The 25,395-nt window shown below is 35.8% G+C and overlaps 1 protein-coding gene across 9 annotated transcripts in view; it reads left to right on the top strand.

The window, feature by feature from the left end:
• Nucleotides 1-25,395, top strand: part of TBC1D5 (TBC1 domain family member 5) — a 557,272-nt gene that overhangs the window by 475,374 nt on the left and 56,503 nt on the right. For 8 of the 9 annotated variants that reach the window (XM_032259250.1, XM_032259257.1, XM_032259262.1 and 5 more), the window contains 2 exons: nucleotides 7,409-7,665; nucleotides 11,747-11,812. In XM_032259250.1, the coding sequence (XP_032115141.1) occupies nucleotides 7,409-7,665; nucleotides 11,747-11,812 (323 nt within the window). The remainder of the gene's footprint in view (nucleotides 1-7,408; nucleotides 7,666-11,746; nucleotides 11,813-25,395) is intronic. The other variant, XM_032259280.1, reaches the window with a different exon arrangement.

The following is a 25,395-nucleotide window of genomic DNA, read 5'->3' as shown; positions in this document are numbered from 1 at the left end:
TCACCATGTTGACCAGGATGGTCTCGATCTCTTGATCGAGGTCGTGATCCACCCGCCTTGGCCTCCCAAAGTGCTGGGATTACAGGCTTGAGCCACCGTGCCCGGCCTATGTTTCTTTATATTTTATTGGCCTCTGTACCCCTGTCTTCAAACCATAACAGTTAATTCTTGATATATGTTTACTGCAGCTGTTTTTTTTTAAATTATGAAAACATATAGTGATTCTCAAAGTGGGAAAAGAGAGGTGAAGAGGGCAAAAACTTCCCAGTGTGTGAACGTTTCAGGATTATATTCTCTTCCCTTCTTGTGTGTTTGCCTAGGCCAGAAAATCTCTAACCCTCTAGAGATGCTGCTAGTGTAAACCATGATTATTTATGGGAATGAATGGGAATGATTACCCTCAGATACAGGTGAGAAAATAAATTAATTCAAAACTACCACTCTCAAAATAGAAATCAGCATTTCTTCCTATATGTATGTCTTGAGAAGTTTAGTGATTTGATGCATCATGATTAACACATAATAGGTTATTATTTGTTACGTTAGTTTAACCGACATTATAAATTGTATGTAGACCCAATTAGGTAAGCCCCATAGTCTAGCTTACGACCACTCTTTCACCAGAGACAACCTTTTTATTCCTAACAAAGACTACTCCTTTTGCTGCTCATCATATAGACAAAAATTTGTCTACTGCATATGAAAGAATTCATGTTTATAGCTGAAAGCAAACGTTTCCCTTGAATTTCAACTCGTAGGGAATATGTAATGACAAGCTAACTTTTATCATTTAGTTTTAAAGAAGATCTATAAGAATCTAGAGTTCCTTGAGGTAAGGAGTGAGTTCACTTTCTAAGATAACAAAGCTCACAATATGGCAAGCAAATTAAAATTAGATATAGAAGTCTTTCATTGAAGTAAACTTGAAACATTTAATTTCAGAGTTACAGAATTAAGCACTTTAGAGACATTCATTTTACAGAATTCAAAACTTTCAAGTTACAGAATTTTTTGTTATTGTTTTGAGACTGGGTCTTGTTCGGTTGCCCAGACTGGAGTTCACTGATGTGATCACAGCTCACTACAGGCTTGACTTTCCAGGCTCAAGCAGTCCTCCAACCGTAGCCCCTCAAGTGGCTGGTACTACCAGTGCACAACACCATGGCTGGGTTTTTTGTTTTGTTTTGTTTTGTTTTGTTTTTTGTAGAGAAGGTCTCACTATATCGCCCAGGCTGATCTTGAATTCCTGGGCTCAAGCAGCTGTCCTTCCGCAGCCTCCCAAAGTACTGGGATTATAGGCGTGAGCTACCACACCTGGCCTCTAACTTATGGAATTTTTAAGTAGAAGTATATCCTGATTATTACCTTAGATGTTAGAATCATCTTGAAAGTATTATGTTGTGACTCTGATGAATGTTTTAAGTCTCCAAATAGATTGGTATCTGTAAGCATGGAAGAAATAAATATAAACAATAATGCACTCAGCAGATCAATAATGACAGCATTAGGAGTATACAGGGGTGCAAAGAGAATATTGTTTCTGTCTCCAAACTAGAGATACATAGATATATGTTTAGTGGCGTCAGTTTATTGTTTCCAAGTACTGTACTACATTAAATGATTTTATGGTAGGAAAAAAGTATAGGTAGAACAATTTGAGAAAGTGATAGAAAGAAAATGAGACTATGAAAGAAAGAAAAGGGAAAAGAATAGAAAAGAAAGATCTTGGAAGGAAGATAGAGGAGGCAGGAAGGGCAGAAGGAATGGAATAGAATCTGAAGGTGAAAATAAGGACACAGGGCAAATAGGCACTTTCATTTGGAGATGGGGTTTGACTGACATTTCCCAAGGTCCTACACTAGTCTACAAGCCTCTTATTTGGTCCTTTTATCTGAATGACATGATAAATATGACAATAGATGCCATCTGGCACTGCAGATCACAAACTCTTAGAGTTGGAAAGGGCCTTTCCTTTAATACTGTATCTCTGGTATGCCAGGACTAGGAAGACTGTACCTAAAGATTAGTTTTCAATCTCTACTTTTACAGCTCCAGGATTGGAGCACTTACTTTTGTAAATGAAGCCTGTTTTATCACTAGATAACATTTCCTATGTTATAGCTTTTGTAACTCTCTTTTTCAACTTTTGTAACTCATCTCATTTCTAAGCCACACGAAAAAAGGGCTGCTTTGCCTGATGGCATCTCTCACATTATTGTATGTAAGACTTATTCCTCAGCTTTTTCAGTCATTCCTCTTCCAGCATAGTTTTCAGCTTCTCTACTGTTCCACTCCATTTATAAACACAACTCAATTCTTTTAGTAATTAATGCATTATCAAAAGCCAACTGCCAAAGTTACACAGTATCTTCTGCAATATGAGGACTCATCTAGTATTAATGCAGCACAAAAATCTTAATTTTCTTCAGTATCATCCCTGTGAACTTAGATTAGTCTTGTCAGCCAAACCAAATCCAATCAAAACATTAATATTTGGGAGTTTTGAATTTTTTTTTTAATTTAAACTCACGTTATCCATGCCTTCTTGTTCTGTATGTAATGTGCAATTATAAAAAGTTTTAAAATAGTTGCATTAGTTTTTATTTATCTTTGTTAAATTTTATGTTTACTCTTTCATGCTAGCCTGTTGAGATTATTTTAAATTTTGAATATTTTAGTCTTTATGTGTACACATTTTGGAGGTACAGTGTTCCATATACATGTATAAAATATGTAATGATCAAATCAGAATAATTAGCATATCTGTCACCTCAAACATTCATCATTTACTTTGTGTTTAAAACATTCAAAAAATTTTGATTCTTTTATTTGATACATTGGGTATCTCTTTAGCCTTTGGTCTGAAATTCAATAAGCACATATTTTCATTCTTCAAGTCACAAAATTATAGAATTTTCTATTTAAAAAGTACCTAAAATATCATAAAATTCAGCTCCCTTATTTTAGGATAAGGAAACTTGGGTTCAGACAGGATAAATAACTCTCTCATGGTTACACAACTCATTAACAGAAGATTATGACCATCCTAAAAGATGGATTGGTAGAAAGTCTGTGAACCAAGTCTAAGACACATATAATCACCAGAAACACTTGGTGGGTGCTAGAATATTGAATCCACTTGGGGTACAATTGTTCAATTGTATCTGAGCATGCATTATTCTCCATTATTTCCACAGGTGGTGACATATATTAACAAAATCTATCAGACCTTTCACACTGTCAGACGAGAAGTAAAGTTGCCTTGGAATAACTTGTTTTTAGTGAACCATACTGTCTACTTGTAATAAAACATATTCATTTCTAAGTAATTAGTAAAAATATTTATATACATCAGTGTATTTTCTAATTTGTGGTTTCCATAGTCCTTTTGCAAAATCAAAACATTTTCCCATTTCCATTCTTTCAGTATTTCTATTTTATTCAATAAATCAAAATAAGTGATATATTGAAACACAAACCCATCCATCTGAAATTTTTAAATGTACCTCAGTAAAAAATGAGCCAACAAGGCTATTTAGAAAATGAAAGAAGACTTTTGTGCTATTGCGACAACCAAACAAATGTGTAGCTTCAAATGCTTTTATTGGAAAAGAGGGAAAATAAAGGATGGATAAGCGAATGAATGAATCAAATATTCAATCTTGGAAAACACAAGGAAAAGAAATAAAAATATATATAAATTAGAATATAGAGAAAAATCATTTGAAATAAATTGAAGTGATTTTTTGACAAAAGTATAGCTAAGCATCTTTTTCATTGCAGCAAAGTGAAATAAACAAATATTAGATATTTAATATCATATTTTTTAAAATTATAGAGGAAGAAAGGAGATAAACTAGGATGTTGTAAATATTTATATCCAGGAGAGAAAAGGTTGTGGAGAATTTTTAAAGAGGTGATAATGTGATAATGGTTTTTAAAAGCTTCAGAAAGTTTATAGAAATGCTATAAAAACAGGCCATGACTGGCAACTAAGAAGGCACTGGAGGCCCGAGAAGCTCTTTCAGTAGAGTGTGGATCAGAAAGCCAGGCTGCAAGACATCAAGTGGGTAATAAGCATCTGTGAAGAGACAGCTAAAATAACCTATTGTCAGAGTTTTAGATACTGAACATACGGAGCTCAACAATGAATTCAGGTCAGAATTGGGTTCTGGTACAGGTATTTTGAGGAGATTCATGGCTCCTCAGAAAATGCCCCTGTTGGTACTGACTTGACTTGTTAAATGAGGTTGTGTGAAAAGTAAGTCTTGGCACAATTTTAAAATAATCTCTCCTAAACAATACTTTTTTTAATAACAGTAAATAGACAATAGTAATCAAAGACTTCAATTACACAAAATTGGTTACTTATTAGATTTGATATTCAGTGTCTTAACTCCAAATTCCCCTTGCTGTTTATTTCAACGCCGTTAACACATTGCACTCCATCTTTAATCCAGTCCAATCCCTCCTGTCCATCAGATCTCTGACAACTGCAAATTTTCATTAATTTAGCACACATGACTTAATCATATATATCATAGCTATTAATAATTGTTGGAAGTTGTTTAATATTTTGCATGAAGAATGATGCTGTTCATATTGCAGATCTAAATTAGATAACTTTGACATAAAAACTGTTAGGCCTAGAAAAACAGACAAGCTATGGATAGATTGCTTTCTCTGTATGACTTAGAATTGCTTATATCCTGAAGATATGTAGTCACCTTCAATCGTTGTTTTGAAAAGAAATATTCTTCTAGAAGCTATGGGTAGTAGATTAGGAAGAGCATGGTTAAAAACAAAAAAAAAATGTTCAGAGAGGAAAACAGTGTTCATTCCCTTTTAAGAGCTATTCAGATGAAAAATTGCTCAGCATAAGCTTGATCTATATGTTTTTCATGGTTATTAGTAGTAATGAAGATGCATTAACCATATTCTCTTGATAATGCTCTAGCAGTATCTCAGTACTTTTATCAACATATAAATTTTACAACTGGCAATATGGGAATTTGACTAGTACATTTTTGTGTATAAAAAAGGGTAACAACATTATAATTTCTTAATATCTGGGAATTATGAATCCTGACTTGCAAACAAGCGAAACTAAAATGCAACAGAACTTCGGTACCATGATAACTTTTCTTTATACTGTCACTCACAGGAAATGGTAATGTATACAAGCTGCTGAGTGGAATATAATGCCAGAGGTGAATACCTAGTTAATCCAGAATGTATCAGTCTTTTCATTTCATTCATTCTTTTTTCTCAATAAACATACATTGAGTGCCGTCTCTGTTGATAACCTATAGTAAATGTAAAATTAGGAATGCTCTACTTCACTAGGAAGTACCTAAAAAATGAAAGTAAGTGGTGCATAATCACTTTATATCCTCATCTCCATTAGGAAATATCATTTTTAATAAATTTTGGAAGGACATTTAAATAGCTCACTCTTCAAAGATGAAACCTGATGCCAAAGAAACCATTTGAAATTTTTTTCATACTTCATTCTGTTATAATGAATAGATCTTTCTTTTATAAAGCTGAATTTCATATTTTAAATTTGATTTGTTCTACCTCCAAAGCAATGTAAGTCTCCGATACCTAGGCCATAACATTAGCTAGTACCATTAGAGAAAACTTTATGGAAGGAAGAAGTCTGGTGTTCTTTCCTTTTTATTATAGAACTATGGATCCATTCTGTTTTACAGCAACGTCTAGTAATGCCAAGGATATAGCTGTCATATAAAAAATAGAATTACCATGTAAGTGCTGCCAGCTAGATCTGGGAGAAGGAAATTATAGTAAAAATCAAGTTAATTAAAATCAAACAAGTAGATCTCTCAAAGTTGATTTTCAATTTTCCATTTTTATGAAAACAAAATGAGTTATTTCTGTTAATGATTTGGACAATAAAAACATAAACTTCAATATTGTCATGGAGTTGGGCTTCCTTTACAACTAAAATAATCTATAATCATAACTGGTCTTCAAGATAATAACTCTGAGACACTGCAAGATTCTGAGTCATTTGGGAATTGTTCATCTATCAGATGTTAACTTAGTGCCCTCTATTTGCCAGGCACAGTTATAATGCAGGTGCTAGGAAGGGACGAAATTTGAGAGAGAGAGCAGTGGTTAAGGGCGTTGATAGCTGCTGAGAGGTGGAGTCGAATAAGAACAGACCTTTGGATCTGCAATGTGAAGTAATTGGTGATCTTGAGGAATGGCTTTAGAGCAATAGCAAACAGGCACAACCGGAACTTAATGGACCAAAGACTGAGGAAGCAGAAGTGGCACCTTAATATACCTTGAAAACACATGTTATAAGCAGAGAAAGAAATGGAATGGTAACTTGAAAGGAACAAGGGTTCAGTAGAGAACTTAGCATACATATGCATATACTCACCATGGTTGCATGCTAATGGAGATGATACAGTAAAGGAGAAAATGATGATGCAGGAGAGGAAGATGCAGGAACAACAATCTCTGAAGGTCAGAGGAGAATGGGATTCAAAGCACAAATGGAGACGGTGGTCCTCTACTGTGGCAGGTGAAAAAACAGACTATGGGTGGATGCTGCTACCATTTAATATTATTAATAAAGTAGCTATGATGTACAAGGCAGTGGCAATATAGCAGTTGACAAAAATCCTTGCCCTCATGAAAGCTGTATTTGAATGGGGATTCAAGAAGGTGAACAAATGATGAGCAAATAAATAAATGAAATATATAGTATGTCAGATCATGAAAAATGCTATCAAGAAAAATAAACCAGGGAAGTGGAGAAGAAGGATATGGAGAGCTGGGGCAAAGAGTAAGGATAGATTCCAATTATAATGAACTGGGCACTTGACATAACTTTTAGGAATTTACTTCATGGCTGTCAGACACATTTATTTTCAGAATCATAATAAATTTGGCCTAGTACCCATGTGCCAGGGCTAAGAAATCTACTCTTAGCTTCTTTTCATAAGTGCCCCATCTGTGAGGACCCCGGGACTTCCCTACCTCTCCTTCATCGTCCAGTCACAGGTTTTAAGCATATATTTATTTATGTGATTATTTGATTAATATATTTCTTCTTTACTAGACTAGAAGCTCCAGGAAAGGAACTGTGTCTATTTTGGACAATTATATCCTCATAACCCAGCACAGTATTGGCTCTATTTGTTGAATGAGTGAACGAAAAGTAAATAAGACTTTTCCATAAGCTATGTTTTTAAGAATTTCATTATTTTTTTATTCTGTAGTAACTTTAAATTTTCACTTCTCACTTTATATAGCTGGTCTAGTAAATGACCTTTTTCAAAGCAGGAAAGGCGTGCTTTTATACCAATTAATTATGTGAAAGAGATTCATCCTCTAATGTAAATAATGCTTCTCCATTTCTTTTTTTTAACAGGACCAATGCCAAAGGTGCTCCCCTGAATATAAATAAGGTCTCTAATAGCCTGATTAATTTTGGAAGAAAGTTGATTTCCCCAGCAATGGCTCCAGGCAGTGCAGGTGGCCCTGTACCTGGAGGCAACAGCAGTAGCTCCTCCTCTGCTGTGATTCCTACCAGGACCTCAGCAGAGGCCCCAAAGCATGCCTTGCAACAGCAACAGCAGCAGCAGAGGCTGATGAAATCAGAAAGCATGCCTGTGCAATTGAACAAAGGTAGGAAAAAAATACTAGTAAATCCAAGGAAACATTCACAGTGTAGCCTGGGATTTCTTCACTTGTCTGTTAGAAAAGAAATTAATGCAAAACTTATTTTTTAAATATGTTACATATGATTCTTTTAAAGTTGGAATATTAGATACTGTGTTGGTCTTAACATTTTATGAGGTAATTTTTTTTTTAACATTTATATCCTAGTATATTTGCAATTTTGTTCTGTAAATGCCCATACAGTATGATGGCGTGAATTAACACAACACAGAAGTTGAGGACAGTTGACTGTATTCTCTGCTAACTTTGTATAGTAATGCTTCTGACTGGAAGAGAATCCAAAATGAGAAGTTCCAGTACCATGGGCTTCACTAGTCAACAGCGTTCACCGGTGCATTGCAGTTGTTTGGAGGAAGTGGGCCATTAGGCTTGCAGTCTCTCACCCAGCTGCTTCACTTCTAAGGAATACCATCCAGAATCTTAAGCAGGGGGGAGGGCGAAACTAAACAAAATTTCAAGCAGCCAAAATAAGTATATGAGTCTGTAAACTAAAAGTTAGAACCACAGAATGTTAGAGCAGAGGACACCTGGGAGATCGTCCAGTCCGTATCTCACCGGATGGGTGAGGGCACTGCTGTCGGTAGCACATTTGCTGCTGGTACACAGGTGAGCTCATCTCTGTGTCAGGGCCATTCCAGAGCTTCACTTCCCCCATGTATTTTATTCATCAGAGAGCACTTCAGGTATTTTTGAAGAGTCATAATGTATTGGGTCCCCCTTTTCATAACAAATTTGAAACAGCTACATTTATTTTTAGTAGTAGGACTCTGCTAACTATACTCTAAAAGCAAGAAGTTGTAAATGATGGCAAAAAGTATTTAAAAAGCAATCCTAAGACCTCACAAGCAGTCTGGGGCCACTTAGTGTCAGAGCAAACATCCTGACCCAAGTATCATTCATGTCTTAAAGGGATCCCTCTGTTATATCAGTGTTCACTAATTAGTGTTGACAATAACATGAGTAATATTGTCAGAAGACTTTATGTTCCATGTACTCTGTTTAAGGAGATTACATTCTAAATTTGTTTCTAATTTTACATACTGGCATTTAAATTGGTTAACTTATGTTAAATGGACTTGCTTCCCCAATGATATAAATATTGAGTAGTATTCAATAATAAGTGTGTGTGCATACATGCACACACACTTGCGTGTCCGTATTCCTCTGTTGGTCACGTCATGTTATCCTTCTACTCTCTTTTTATTTGCCTACGTAACATATTAGATTTTATATAATCAGTATTTAAATTTTTATGAGAATATTCAATTTACCCTGCATAAGAATATCTCATTGAAAATTAAAGTCTTTTCTTTTTAACATAGAGTTGTCACACATGATTTTTTTAAAAAGAGAACAAATCATTAGCATGCTGTAAATGTATTTTAATGCCAGGAGATACACCCATTTCCAGAATGGAAATGAATGTTATTTTACATATTTCTTAATTGTACTGTTTTATTGTTCTAAATAAATATGATTTCAATGTTGCTTTGATAACAAGCCATAGTCAGTAGTAATTCTAACTGATGGCAGGCAAATGAGTCAGAGAATCTCTTAATGTTGTAGCTTAAATTTTCTGAGGAACTAAGCCAAATGACTAGAAATATAAAGTTGTGTCTCCAAGGAAATGTCAAGTATTCATATCACACAGTTAGTGAGAAAGGAAGTACATGGAGATGGAACAATTGATGAAAACCAAGTCCCCAGTTATAAGGAGACAACAGAGCACTTAAGAAAGTATTTGGAACATGATCATCACTAGGGCATTTTAACTGATCCCTGTGCTGAAAGAAGTAGCCTTGTTTGGCAACCCTTCTGTATTTTTACTTCTGGTTTGTTGTTCTCATGTCAATCTACCAAAAAAAAAAAAAAAAACCAAAAACTTTTCTAATTAACTTCAGATTAATCATAAATGTTCCTGCTAATGCCCCTTCCCACATAAAGGTTTGAATAAAGCAAAAGGCAAAGAGAACAGTTTATAGAAGTAGAAGATAGAAGATAATGTAGCTTGCTGCTCTTCCTCTATTCATCCAGTGATGAACCCTAAGCAACACCCTGAAGCTCTGACCCTATTGTTTCCTCACACTGAAATAAGAGATTTGGGCTGATCCCTGGAGTCTCCCAACTCTAAAAATGTGTGGTTGTTTTGGTAGAATATGTATTAATTAACACTACAGTGAAAAATACTTCTCCAATGTTGGTTCTTTATGCTGTATTTCCCACATGTATTCTGCTGTGCTGTCAAAATGACAAAGCTGCAAGCGTATCACCTGGTCCCATAGATCAGTGAACATAGTGTTTAGCCTGTCAGGAAGCTTGTGTTGCAAAGTGATTTCTGTCTCAGAACAGAGTCATCTACTTAGTACCTTTGAGGAAAGATAATGTAATAGCTTTTTAGCATACTCTGCTGGAAAATTTGAAAGTTGTATTGAAAAATGGTTGTTTATAAAGATGAAACTGTTTATGGTTTTCGTAATCAGTTAACTTTCAATTATTTGTGCTAATATAAGGGGACACTTGTGTTTGCAACCCAAACTCACATGTGTTGCTTGAAGTATATCATGTAGTTTGTGTATGTGTTGAGGTAGGATAGTGAAGGAGCAGCACAGATGTTCCCTATAATTTTTTTGGTGATATTTATATTAAAATGAATCATCATTCTCTAAATATACATTAATAGGCGATCTAGAAGCAACAGAGTAAAACAGGTAGCAGGCATAGAATTGAAAATCTCCTTCAAATATACAGAAAGTAGGCACACATTTATTAATGAATTTAGAGTTTACATATTAAAATCTGGGGTCTATTTCCACTAAAAGCTGTTTATCACTTGTTTGTGGTATGTCCCTGTTTATACATTTTATTTCAATTATAGGAAACCAAATGTGTGTACTGTTAATTGATGATGATGGTATAATTACAAATTAACAATTTCCAGGTTAGCTGGGCTGTAAGTCAGTGGTCAGAACACTGAGGATTTGTCATCTAACTCAAAAATTGATTTTTTTTTTACTACCATATATATTATATAAAAGCTAAAGGGGAAACAAGTCTATTAATCATAAATGATCATACATAGAAAATATGATGCTTTTTTTAAATGCTTTTTTCTTTAGCTTGTTAGTCTGAAAATAGCATAGGCCTTCAGATGGTGATATATCCAGAGGATGATTCTGATGACAGAAACTATGCTTAGTGTTGAACTTTGTCATCCAGGAAGGAAATCAAAGAACCAAAACATCTTCCTTCCAAATGTCAGTGCAACTCAGGTTCTTCTGAGATTTCCTGTTATGCTCCTTTTCCTTTCTTATGTTCTTAAAATGCACTTGGTTTTTTTTTTTTTTTCTGTTTCCTTTGTCTATATTTTAAATTGCTTTTTGAATTTGAACATGTCATTATTTTAAGCACTTACTATAAGTCCAATTTGTAAATGAAATCTTGCCTGTAATAAGTATATCAAGTTAAGGGTATGCGGTTCACAGATTTATTTTTGCATGTTGACATTTATAAGTACATGTGGTAACTTAAGAAATCTTTTCATTACTTAATATGAAATTAGAACTTATTTAGGTCCTTATCTTATCACTGAAGAAGTTGGTTTCAAGTTTAGTTAAAAATAAATTTTGTCTGATATAGGAGGAAATCAATTTCAAAAGAATGCCTATTTTTAAATAAATGACATATAACTTACTTTTAGATGAAAGAAAAAATATAAAATCACACCAGTATTTGTAGCATCATGAAATATGCTCAGCAAAATCTTTTGATTCTTATACTCTAGACTAGTTGAAGTTTATTTGTGATTTCTTTAAGAAAAACAAACATAAAACACTTTTAGGAAACATGCTTTAAAGATTATTTTCTTTAAAAATATTTTATATTAATTTTTCTAAGCTTGTGCATTATTTTTGTTTGTACTATCTTTTTAGTAATTTGATTAAAGTATTAGAACATTCAGTATAAAAGAAAAGTGAAGTTGATTATTTCCTTTTCATGAAATCTAATTATTTTTTCTTATGAAATCCAGGCGATGTAGTTACAGGAAGCGATGCTCAGGTTTCTGTTCCTGTCCAGACTCTAACTGACCTCCAAGGTACAGTTACCATAACAACATAGTTTTTCTTTATCTTTGCCTACAGTATTATTATTGCCTACTCCAAAATTCCATTTTTCTTTTTGCCCACCCTCCATTCATACTGTTTTCAATTCACTACCATTGTTCAGCCACTGAGTGGCACTATTGTTTAGAACAAAAGTCCCTTTTCATGTCATACCTTGGTGATGCCGAATATGGCTGTGATGTGGGTTTTCTATTAGGTTTGCACAAGCCTCTTTGCAATCTATGATTCACCCTATATTTTGTGGTTATTTTAACACACTATACTTAGTGTGCCAGCTAACACTGAGGTGTCCTTTTTGTTACACTGGTGCTCTGTGACAGTATTTGACCAATTAGTTCTGAAATTAGACATCTTATGTGCTATAATTAGCCAGAAATACTTATGTTCTACCTGAAAAATTACAACCTGATTTTGAAATGTTTTTAAGTATAGCCTTTGAATTATGAATTATATTAACACAAAGTACATTGTAGCAAATCTTCATATATGGTAATTGGCAATGGTTTTTAAAAAAGAATGTTTATCATATCCATTTGTTCAAAATGTAGAAAAAAATGTAGTTTTTAAATAAATACAAAAGTTATCCACCTCCTGTGCAATTTTAAAACATATAAATATTTAAAGTGGCTGCATTCATCTTTTATTATGCAGTCTTTTAGATGAAATATGCCATAGAGAGGATTCCTGTGTTAAATGGAAGCCTAGAGTAACTTTAAGAATCTTCTACTCCAATTCAGACTAAAATGATAGCAGTATTAATTAAAATCCACATCATATTTCTCTTAATTTAAAATATCCACATAATATAGTCATGCTAGGAATATTAAAATACTGTTTTAATAATGATACGGCCTCATATTATCCAAACTTTTTTATAGAGAACAGAAAAGAATGGGTTGTGATTAAGAGATTGATGTATTGGGTTAACTTAAAAAACAAAAAACCACCACATTGTGGCAATAGAGGAGTAAGCTTTCATTTCTATATATAGTTCTGTGTCTCACAGGTATAGTTTCTGGCAGTATTCTGGTAATTGAAACAGATGAACTTTAAGAGCTTTTCTAGCTCAAGGATTCCATGAAGAGCTGTTCACTCTTGCTGTCTGTTAAATGATCTACATAATAAAGGAGTATAAAAGCATGGACAAGAGGAAAGGCAGATTATGTCTACAGGATTTATCTTTAGCTTTGCACTTAGATGAATATTAATGTGATCATCTTATATGGCGAGAATTTACAAGACTTAAATTTGTTTCCTAAAATTAAATTCTGAGCCCCACAGACAGCTTTTTAACATGTGTTTTGGTGTCCCAATGTTAATTGCTACAGAGTAGATCTCTGGCTTCTTTGCAAGACATGGGATATGGAGCCCAACTTATACCTATGGAAAGAAAAGCTGAGGGTTGGCTTGCTTAGATATTCTGACTTCTGCTTCTATGCTATTGCTGAATCCATTTTTTTCCTATAGACCAGAGACACAGGAGCAATGTAACTGTTTAAATAGAACTTCGAAGAGGGAAGTTATGTTGTTTTGTCCAAATACCTTGTGTTTTATGAGTAGAATTATCTCATTCATTTATTCAACAGGTATTTATTGAGTGCCTGCTGTGTGTCAAGCTCTGTTTTCATTGGTCCCTTGGCTTTCCCTACAGCTTTATCTGGTTGTTTGGGCATGACCTTTACTTTAGATGACCCAGTTAAGCCTACATAGTCGAGAACCAGCTCTTTTACTAGATACCCTATTCAGAATCGAATCTGCCTCCCATACTCTAACAGAGATTATATCAGTCTGATAAGGAAAGTTCCTGCTACATTAATAGATGTGAATCACAAACAGCTTTTAGTCTGTGGTGATGATTTTGACAATGATAAGCAATGAGAGTACACCTACCTGATTTGGGGAAGTCACTTTTTGTCTTCCTCAACATACTTCCTGAAGAGTGCCAAGAAGCAAGGGAAAGTAGAAGTAAACCAAAATAGTGGTAGCAGCAAAAAAAAAAAAAAGTTCTATGTATGCTTAATATAATCAGTGTCAGGGAAGTAAACTGTTTAGACTTTCCCAAGTGTCTTTTTCAAAGCAATGAAGTCAATTTCAAAAATTAAAGTAAGTATCAATACTTTTGATGATTCTTTGATTATAGTCTTTTTTTATGAGATTTTATGTTTGTCTCTTTCACTTTTAACACAGCAGTTACATGGGCTTTTATTTTTGAGAAACAACCTGAATGTAAAGTGAGATCCCACAATTTAGATAATAAGTAATTTTTAGAGAATTATTCAAAAGTTGCATTTTATATCTTATAGTGCAGGCTGCAATCACACACACAAAAAAAAGCCACAGCAGACTTTGTTTTTCAACGACTTCACTCAGTAAGGTTCTTCAAAATTAGTTTTAGAAATTACATGTTTACCCCCAGAAACCTTTGTCAAGAGATATTTAGGAATTTATTCACAAATCAAAAAGCTTTAAACACTGGTACACACACAAGACACATGGTATTTTTTAAGAGAATCCAGAATTTATAACAACAGAAGTACAGTCAGCCCTCTGTATTCATGGGCTTCACATCTCTGGATTCAACCAACTACAGGTCAAAAATATTTAGAAAAAAAAAAAATGAGTCTCTACTGAACATGTACAGACATTTTCTTATAATTCCCTAGACAGTATAGTATAACCACCATTTACATAGCATTTACATTGTATTAGGTATTATACATAATCCAGAGATGACATAAAGTATAAGGGAGGATATGCATAGATTATTTGAAAATACTACTGCCATTTTATATAAGAGACTATAGCATCCTCAGATTTTGGTATGCACAGCAGTCCTGAAACCAATCTCCCATGGAGGATGACTAGATTTAGGTATTAACATACAATAGACCATTAGGAAAGAAATTCAGATTTCTTAAATAATTTCCATAGGCATCTTTAAAATTTATATTTGTATATATTTATTTGTGTTATGGATGTAAATATGCACACACATACACACAAATATCTTTATAACATCAAATTGTTTTAAATATAAACAGGTAAAAAAAAAAAAACCTTCCTTTCCAGGTAACCACTGTTGATATTCTTAAGATAAAACTAAAATATATTACATTAGATGATTCCAATTAATTAAAAGTACCTGAAAAAGGGGAGGTGCCCTCCATTTTCTCCTCCCACCGTTTTGCCAGCCCATTTCCCCAAGGGTAAACCATTGGTAAGTTTCTTGTGATACCTTCCAGGAGAAAATAAATACATATTAAATGGAGGCATAATGTGGGAGTCACATTAATATGGTAAGAGCTCACTTATTTAGAGGTAACTCTCTCTGGAGCATCAAGGAGAAAGCACCAACAAAAATGTCCCAGTGTCGATGAAAAGCAGCAAGTTGGTAGAACAAGGAGAGGGATACTAGGTCAACCAGAGTAAGACAGTAATGACAAGAAAAACAGACAGCTTCCACTCACAAGAGTGAGGGAAAAAAACATCAAAAAAATGGTCCTCATAGTTGGCACTATATTGATTGGCTGCTCTGGTTATTGTTAAGATGTGATAGACCTGAAGCACAACAAGTAGTTCCATTATGTTCAGTATAGTCACTTTAAGGCAGAGAAATATATGTAAAATGAAATTGGGGAAGCATTGGTTAGCTAGAAAATGCATTTTTGTGGAACATCTATTCCAAAAGACATTGAATAAATGAGTTGTTTTTGGACTGAAAACAAGATCAGAATTTGCCCTTTACTTTGAAAAGGCCTCATTCCATTTTGCTTTAATCTAATTTTAGGTCACATTTACATCAGCCCACTTGGCACAACCCTTATGAGAGGGGGAGGGCAATACAGCTTTGCCTAGCATGGCTCCCGAGTCAAGCCTGCGTTTGAATTCAGGCTCCATCACTGCCTTGCTGGATGACCTGGGGAAGTTACTTAACCTCTTACTTGTAAAGAGAGAATAAGAGCAGCTACTTCAAGGGTTGTTGCTGGACATCATCACAGCACCTGTTGCATAGTGAGGGCACTAGAGTGCTACCTGCTCAGGTAGTGGTGATGATAGCACCGTTATACCTCTCTTTCAGAATCAAATAATGAAGGAGCTCATTCCATACACCTCTTTCCTTATTACTTCTGATATTCTAAAAGCACATGTCTGCATGCAAGTACCCAATCCAAGAGTGTTTGACTTTTGTGGTTAGGCTAGAGAATGTCTATTGCAGGGGCTTCAAGTACAACCTTCTTCCGCTCACTTTTGTGGCAGCAAGATGCATGTCTTTAATTAGTAGACAGTTGCCTTCTTGCTGTCTTATCACTCAAGTGTGCCCGGAAACAAACTGTTACTATATAGGGCCCAGATGACTCTTTGTCTTGGTCACTATATAAAGTCAAGGTTATCCCCTTTCTGTGGCCACAGCACAGGGGTTTCCAGGCTTTTCCCTTCCTGCTCTTCTAAGCTATAACTTTCCAGCAAGGCCCCCTGGAGACCTCCTGGCCTCCTGAACATTTTGCCTTTGGGTGTCCAGTGTCCACCTTCCTCCGCTGGCCTCAGGTATACTAGGGTTCTGCCTGTCTATTTAGAAACACACCCACGCCCTTTTCTTATTCCCATTGAGTTTACTAAGAGAAAATCCACTAAAATATTATTATGGGACATGGTAGGAGCTTAATAAGCATTATTTTTCCTTCCTCTTTCCTTCTCTCCCAGCCATTTTGGGAGTCAAGAATCCCCACTGATGCCTAAGAAATCCATTCAGTCATTTTAGGCTCTTGACAAGTTATCTCCGTTGCCACAGAACACACAGGGCATAATACTTTGAGTGTTCCAGAGAGGGAAAGAGAATGAAGGAAGGACATAAGATAGCTAGACATAGCTGTGTCTTATCCAAACAGTAACTCTGTACAACTTACAAAAAAAAAAAGATAACTGCTTCTGTGCAGATGTAGCTCACACCACTCACACCAGGGCACAAGACTTAATAAGCAGACTGTGGCCTGGATATCAGTGGCTCTGCCAGGCAGTCTTAAATGACACATATATGATGGTCCTGTACCTAGTGCGAGTTAGCTGAAATTTGTGGGAAATCATTGAGAAGTGCAGCCAGTGTCCTACCAGGAGAGGTTTCAGCAGGAGAGTAATCCTATCAAGAGAGGACTTGTGAATCCACAACCCAGAGTACTGCTTATTAAACTATGTGTGCCCTGGATTTGGAAGCCATCCAAATCCAGAGCTTATGCTAGGTGCCACACTAAACCTTTTACATTGTCATTTAGGGCACAGAGCCACTTGTCGATGAGAACTATGGGCAGTGGAGGGTCAGTGACTTGTTCAAGGCCACGCAACTAGGTATCAACTGAGTTCAGACTCAGTCCTAGCTGTGTCTGACTCAACAGGTATTGGCTTGGGGAATTCTACCCTGTAAACATCTCTCAAATCTACCACCACAGCCTCAGTTTAAGCCCATAATCTCTTGCCTGGACAGTGCAACAGATGGCTCACTCAACCAAGTCCTTATAATCCTTGCTCAATTTTCTGGCTTAAAATCTGTGGTAATTGCCATCATCCACCAATGAGATAAAGGCCAGACCCCTCAATATGAGTATAAGGAGCTCTTCGTGATCTGGCAGACCCTTGATTTGGCCTCATCTTCTCACTGTCCTCCACTCCCTAGGACTGGACTGGATGACCAAGAGGGAAACTAAGCTCATGTTTAGGGTACCAGCAACTTTGTTTTTTTAAAAGAAACTTAAATTTTAGGTTCAGTGGTACATGTACAGGCTTGTTACATAGGTAAACTTGTGTCATGGGGGTTTGCTATACAGATTATTTCATCACCCAGTTCTAAACCTAGTACCCAATAGTTATTTTTCTGATCCTCTCCCTCCTCCCACCCTCCACATTCAGGTAAGCCCCAGTGTCTGCTGTTCTCCTCTCTGTGTCCATGAGTTCTCATCATTATCTCCTACTTATACATGAGAACATGTGGTATTTGGTTTTCTGTTCCTGTGTTAGTTTGCTAAAGATAATGGCCTCCAGCTCCATCCGTGTTTCTACAAAGGACATGATGTTCTTTTTTATGGTTGTGTAGAATTCCATGGTGTATATGGGGTACCTTCAACTTTAGAAAAAATTTAATATTTGATCCTACCCCAAAAGCATTGAAATAATCAATTTTTTTAGAACATTCTGTTGAACTTAATCTTTCTTTTTACTTTGATACTGATATCATTTTCAATTGCATATTGATAGCAAGGAACACTAAAGGTTTTAATCAGGCCCTGATTAAGCTAGATGTTTCTTGTACAATGCCTTTGAAAATACTGTGTTCTCCACTAGAAAGGACCCTCCCTGAGCCACCACCTCCTCCTCCTCCTCTTGGGGTTTGAAGATCTAGCTCACACTTTAATTGTCTGAGATAAGATCGGACACTCCCCCTTTTGTGCACACAAAGTGCTATTGTGTGTACTTCAATGTTCACTTTTGTTACCTAGGGTTGTAGGTTAGTGTGCATGCAAGTCTGTATTTTCCTGTATGGCTATTTTGGGAGTTTCTTAAGAGCTTCTGTTATGTTCATCCTCCCATCCCCAGTGCTAGACAGAGCATTCTGTAGGTATTTCATAAGATCAGTCTGCATAGGGCTTGTTCCCTGATGTTTGGTCATGAATGAAAGACTACATACCTGCATTAATACATGCACACCTGAGATGGCTTAAGAATGAGCCTACTGTATACCTAATGTATTTAAGAATGCCTTAAAATCTAAAATAATTTTAAATAAATGTCATGGGTCAGAAATTCTGAGAACCAAACTGTGAGACAGAGATTCGTGGTTAAGACATTCATTGAGCAGCATCCCAATACCTAGTGAGTGAAAGAAGCAACACTGGGCAGAGGGAGAGCTAAACCGCTTTGCAGGCGCTGCCGGAGCTCTGGGGCTAGTGTAGTCCTCTTGATTGTCCACCTTGAGGCAAGGGGGCCAGCTTTTATTTGTCAACTCAAACCAGTAACTGGATTGGAGTTAATTCCCAGGGAAAGGGCATGACCTTGGGCAAGGAAACCCTCTTTAGCTTTGGGCAGTTTCCAGAGAAGAGCTCATGAGGGCCATCAACAGCCAGCATTTCCAGCAGCTGGGGTAAATAAGTGCCTTGGACCTGAAGAGGGAATTGGGCAGGGCCCCACAGCAGCATATTTAAGAATGTGCCTCTAAGAATAGGCTTTAAATTTTAGTGCAACAAAAATATTTCATGCTGTTCCTTTCTTTGTCAAAAACAAAAAACAGTATACAGAGAGCTTTGGAACCACTGTGTAACTTATGGGTTATAAGCTTGCTGAGAATACTGACCTCTCAGCTCAGGAGCTGTCCAGGGGAAGCCTGGATGAGCCCTCATCCATTTACCCCAGTGTGCCATACAAATGTGATCAGAGTCTGTGCATACTAGACATGAAAAAGGCAGAGAAGTCTGATAGTGCTTCCTTTTGTCTTGAGGCAAGACTACTCTAGGTACCTGGGCTTTTCCTATGTATCTCCAGAGGAAATACAGTTTTCCCTCAGTATCTGTGGGGGACTGGTTCCAGGACCTCTGTGGATACCAAAATCCACAGATGCTCAAGTTTCTTATGTAAAATGGTATAGTATTTTCACATAACCTATGCGCATTCTTCTCTATACTTCCTCTCTAGATTACTTAATAATACCGAATACAATGTAAATGCTATGTTATACAGGGTTTGTTGTTGTTGTTGTTGTTTTTGAGAAGGTCCCACTCTGTTGCCCAGACCAGAGTGCAGTGGTGCAGTCATGACTCACTACAGCCTCTACCTCTTGGGCTCAGGTGATTCTCCATCTTCAGCACACCTGAAGGTGTACACCATCATACCTGGCTAATTTTTCATTTTTATTGTAGAAATGAGGTCTCACTATGTTGCCCAGGTTGGTCTCAAACTCCTGAGCTCAGGGAATTTTCCTGCTTGGCCTCACAAAGTGCTGAATTATAGGCGGGAGGCCCTGCACCCAGCCTGTACTGTTTGTGTTGTTGTATTGTTTGGTTAGTTGGGTTTTTTTGTTTGTTTTTTGTTTTTTGAGACTGAGTCTCGCTTTGTCACCCAGGCTAGAGTCCAATGGCGTGCTCCCAGCTCACTGCAACCTCTGCATCCCAGGTTCAAGCAATTCTCATGCCTCCTGATAGCTGGCATTACAGCCATGTGCCACCAGGCCCAGCTAATTTTTTTTTTTTTTTTTTTTTTTTGAGACAGAGTTCCACTTTTACTGCCCAGGCTGGAGTGCAATGACACTATCTCAGCTGATGGCAACCTTTGCCTCCTGGGTTCAAGTGATTCTCCTGCCTCTCTCCCGAGTAACTGGGATTACAGGCATGCACCACCACACCCAGCTAATTTTGTATTTCTAGTAGAGATGGGGTTTCTCCATGTTGGTTAGGCTGGTCTCAAACTCGTGACCTCAGGTGATCCACCTGCCTCGGCCTCCCAAAGTGCTGAGATTATAGGTATGAGCCACTGCGCAGGGCCTGTTACTATATATATTTGTATATATGTGTGTGTGTATACCTATATATATATATTTGTTACTTTGGATCCGTTGGTTAAATCTCCAGGTGTAGAACCTGCTGGCAGGGAGGGTAGACTGTGCTCTCTATCATCCTTTTGGGAATAAGTTCTGCTGACTCCCATTTTCTTAAGGGTCTGAATGTTTGTGTTCCCAGAGGGCACAAAAATATGTTAGTAAGCTAATTTTTATAATTGAGGAGAAACATATGTTTTTGAAGTGAAATGTATAATATTACCATGAATTTGAAATTTTATAATTCACTGATAAGTTTTGATAAGAGCTGATCTGAGTATTGTCACTGAAAAGGAAGTTTACTAAGCAGGATAATAGCTGCAAAAGAAACCTCTGGATGTTGTTGCCCCTCAAGGGAACAAATGCCTTCAAATTCTTTCTGGATGTTTAATTATTCTCGTATAATAAATAATTGATAAGCTAACTTATTAAAGCAGATATTCTAAAGATTTCTCCCAGACATATCGTTACCTTATTTTCTTATGATAGTCACAAAATGTAATAACCTTCATGTTATGAAAAACATGACTGTTGTTTAGTTTACACCCTTTGTCTAATATTGTATCCTCTAGCCATACCCAGCACTCGAAATGTATGTTGCAAGTATAAAACACGCACTGCATTTTGAAGACAGTATGAAAAAAATGAATGTGAAATTTGTCAATAATTTTTTGTCTACATGTCAGGCTGATAATAGATTGTTAAAATTAATTTTATCTTTATTTACTTTTTATATGTGGATACTAAAATATTAAACATGACATGCATGGCTCACATTATATTTCTTTTGAGCAGCATCGGTGTACATAGTTATTTTCAGATATTCCAGATTGGACATCAGCAAACATTTATTGTAGCCCCACAATGTGCAGGCACTGTGCTAGCTTTTTTCCCAGCAGGTGAAACTGGTAATAACCACATTTCCTGTCCTTAGCAAAATTTGTCCATTGTAATATAAGCAGGAACACTAGTAATTGAAAATAAGAAGCATCAGGTATTTTCTGTTCCTAGGAAAAGCTATTTTCAAAATATGTATCCTAAAAATTGGGTAGAAAGACCTATTTCCAAAATTATTTTGTCGTTTTGAAACAAGAACTCCTTGGAGTCATTCGGCAGGATTGAGAAATGTAATTATATATATTGGCATAGTCTTTGCTTTTGTTTTGTTTTGCTTTCTTTTTTTTTTTTTTTTTCGAGATGGAGTCTCGCTCTGTTACCCAGTCTGGAATGCAGTGATGCGATCTTAACTCACTGCAACCTCTGCCTCCAGGGTTCAAGCAATTCTTCTGCTTTTTCCCAAGTAGGTGGGACTAAGGGTTCAAGGGATTCTCTTGATTCTTCCTGAGTAGCTGGGATTACAGGCACACACCACCATGCCCGGCTAATCTTGATATTTTCAATAGAGATGGGGTTTTGCCATGTTGGTCAAGCTGGTCTTGAACTCCTGACCTCAGGTAATCCACCCTTTTTGGCTTCCCAAAGTGCTGGAATTACAGGCGTGAGCCACCACACTCAGCTGGGCAAGTTTGGACAAATCTGGGTTTAACTTATGATATTTCTAGCTGTATTCGTAACTTCGTTCTTGAGCAAGTAACTTAAAGCATCTGAGCCTCAATTTTCTCATACATAAGCATCTCACAGTGTCATTAAAATACTATATGTAAAGGTCCAGATATGTGCATGGACAGACATTTTGCAACTATCACATAGCTGTAATGTATTCTAATTTTCTGATTTTTTTTTTGTGGGGGTAGTAAGCAAACTAGGGAAATATATATGTAGGAAAGATTAGGGGAAAAGAAATGAATAGTACCCAGCTACGATATATATAAAATCTAGAATCAAAGAAAAGGTTTTGGGTCTTAATATAATTTCAACATGAAAACAGTTGATTTATACAGACCAGGAAAGCTTCAGAAGATTTGTTTTATTGTAATTTCTTTTGAATGGAAAAGCTTTTCAACAGATTTTGATAGAATTTTATATGCAAATTTCATATAATTAGATTGGATATATAATGCCTTTCCCCCTTCAGAAAATATTCAAGGCAACTAAATATTGTAAGATTTCATAGATACAGCTGCTCACAACAATTGTTTTCATTTTGGAAGAAAATGAAGGAAGTTACGATGGTCCCCCAAATTCTAACTTTTTCTAGGAATATAAAAAAATTTAATGCTCCACCTGGAATTTTAGATTAACTCAGAAACTGAACTGTAATGTCAACTATTGAGAGTCTAGAGATCATAAGTAGAGCATAATATCGAAGGAGTAAGAAAGAAGATTTCCCAGAGCTGAAGAAAGATATTGGCCCGGAGATTGAAAAAAAAAAAAAAAGAAATCTCATAAACAGGATGAAAGTAAAAATGACACACCCTAGGAACCCCATAAAAGATTTACAAAACTTCAAGGAAACTCTAAAAGTTTCCAGAGAGAACAAACAAAATATTTGTTTTTAAGATAATCATCAGATAGACATCAGAAAAACCAAAGGCCAGAAGACATTTGAGTTTGTTTTCAAAGTTCTGAGGAGAAGTTGTTTTGAGCTAGAATCTTCTTCTCAGCCAAGCTAACATTCAAATGGGAAAAAAGAATAGACATTTGGGGACATGTAAAAATTTAGGTCTACCAACAGACCAGCTACCCTCCCCACTCGTAAATATTTATTTTGTATACACACACATCACTTGTAAAGGTAAAATCATTCTTCTAAAGAACTCTTGAATTAATAAGGAAATGTTTAAAAATTACAAATGTAGAAGTTCATGATACTGATAGTGCCAAATACCAAAACCCCGAAAGATAAAAGGCAACTCAGAAGAAATGCAATTATTAAAAAACAAGAAAGACTTGTTTCTTGTAAAATATCTAAACATACAATTCAAGAAGATAGAAAGCGAACATCAAAATACAACTAAATTAAGTAAAGGGATGAATAAGGATAAAAGAAAAGATGAACAGCACATAATAAAACAGATTACATGAGTGAAATCAAAAGGTAATTCTTTAAAAACTGAAGTAATCCAACATTTAGTAATTCTGATCAAGAATAAATGAGAGAAAAACACTAATACATTTAAAATAAAAATTGTGAAATAACTGAAGATACAGAAGAAGGATAAGTTGTTGTAAAAGACTACTATATATAACTTTCTAAGTTAAAAATGTAGACAAAGTTTTCTCTTGCTGACGTAAAAATTACCACCAACAGTGATGTAAACAATGCAGATTTATTGTTTAACAGTTCTCTAGGTCAAAAGTCTGACCCAGGTTTCGCTAGGCTAAAATCAAGGTGTCAGGAGGCTCTGGGGAGAATCTGTTTCCTTGTTGATTTGCTATGGTGACAGAATTCAGTTCCTTTGACCATAAGACCAAAGTCCTCATTTCCCTGTGTTTGTCAACTGAGACCCATTCTTAGCTTCTGGAGGATAACATATTCCTTGGCTATGGCCCCATTTCTCCATCCTTAAGGCCAGCAACACCAGGCCAAGCCCTTCTCATGTTTGAACTCTCTCCTCTTTCTTGAGTCTGAGCTGTCTAACTCATTCTTCTGCCTTCCTCTTAAAGACTTTAAGAACTCATAGGATTAGATTGGCCCACCGTGATAACCCAAGATACTCTCTCCATCTCAGCATCCTTAACCTTAATCATACCTGCAAAGTCTCTTCTGCCATGTGGGGTAACAAATTCATAGACTCTAGGAATTAAAGGCTTGGGCATTATTCTGCCTCCCATATGGTTTTTTAAAGGAAGATACAAATTATCCCAAGAAGAAGAAAATTGACCCAAGAAGAAGTAGAAATTCTTTAGAAGGGAACAAAAAGAAAAAAATCCCAAAAGTTATTACAGCAGTTCCTTTAAAAAGTCGCTAGCCCTAGAGGTTGTAAGTGAATAATACAGACTTTGAAGGGATGAATAAGTTCAGTTACGTAAACTTATAAAAAGATGGATTTTTTTTCATTTTGCCAAAAAAACCTTGAGAATCAAAATGCCTTGGCTTCTTGATTTGTCTTTTGTTCTATGGCCTTTTAAAAGTAATTCAAATTCAAAACTATGCTGTCCTTTTGTTTAGCTCTTATTTTCCATCCCCTCCAAGGCAATAAAAGCCACTGGCTTAAGGAGTTCCAAAGAGCAAGGAGAAAATTCATGAAAGGAAAAATTCATGGAAAAAAGTAGAAATTTATGAAAAGAACAAAGGAAGAACCTAGATTTATAATAAATACCTAAATTATATTCCAATATATTATCTTAGGGTAATAAATGCCTTCCTAAGCAGGACCATAGAAATGAAAGGCATAAAAGAAAAAGTAGACATAGACAGAAAGGATTAATTTCCAGAATTTAGAAAAAACTTTCCTGAATCTGTTTTGAAAAGTAAAATGAGCAGAGAGTTCTCAAAGGACTTTAAAATGGGCTGTAAATATGTTAAAAGATATTCAGCATCTGTAGTTATCAGAAAACTTTAAGCTAAAATAGTGAAATCCTCCTCTATCTAATTAACCACATAAATAGATGAGTAGATAAGATATAATGTCATGTTACATTTACATATAAACACATGTGCATACACGCACACATACATAAAATATCACATCATATCCAGTATCCACAGAGATGATAGGGCTTCAGAAATTGTGACAGACTTATAAATTGTTAAACTCTTAAGAGAAGGCAATTTGGAATTATTTATCTAAATTTAAAATGTGCATTTAGTTATACGTAGCAGTTCCACTTACATAATTCTACCTTGTAGAATCTCTCTCCACTCAGAGTTGAGAGAGATTATCCCCTTCTCAAGTCTTCCCTGGATGTGTGCACAATAATGTACACATGCGTGGTCTTTTAGAATCCCAGGAATGTGTTGGAACTTTTCAAAGCCCCTTATGGACATCTCATTCCCCAGATTTTCCTTTTCAGTTTTTGGCTAGCCTCTGATTTTCCTGTTAAATTTTTGGCTAGCATGTTGTTTGTGCCTAAAGATGT

Source organism: Sapajus apella, unplaced genomic scaffold, assembly GCF_009761245.1.
Source record: "Sapajus apella isolate SASKATOON/1434 unplaced genomic scaffold, GSC_monkey_1.0 scaffold4, whole genome shotgun sequence".
In the NCBI taxonomy this organism is placed as follows: Eukaryota; Metazoa; Chordata; class Mammalia; order Primates; family Cebidae; genus Sapajus; species Sapajus apella.
Note: the sequence above shows the minus strand (reverse complement) of the source record. Positions and strands in the feature narration are given on the sequence as shown.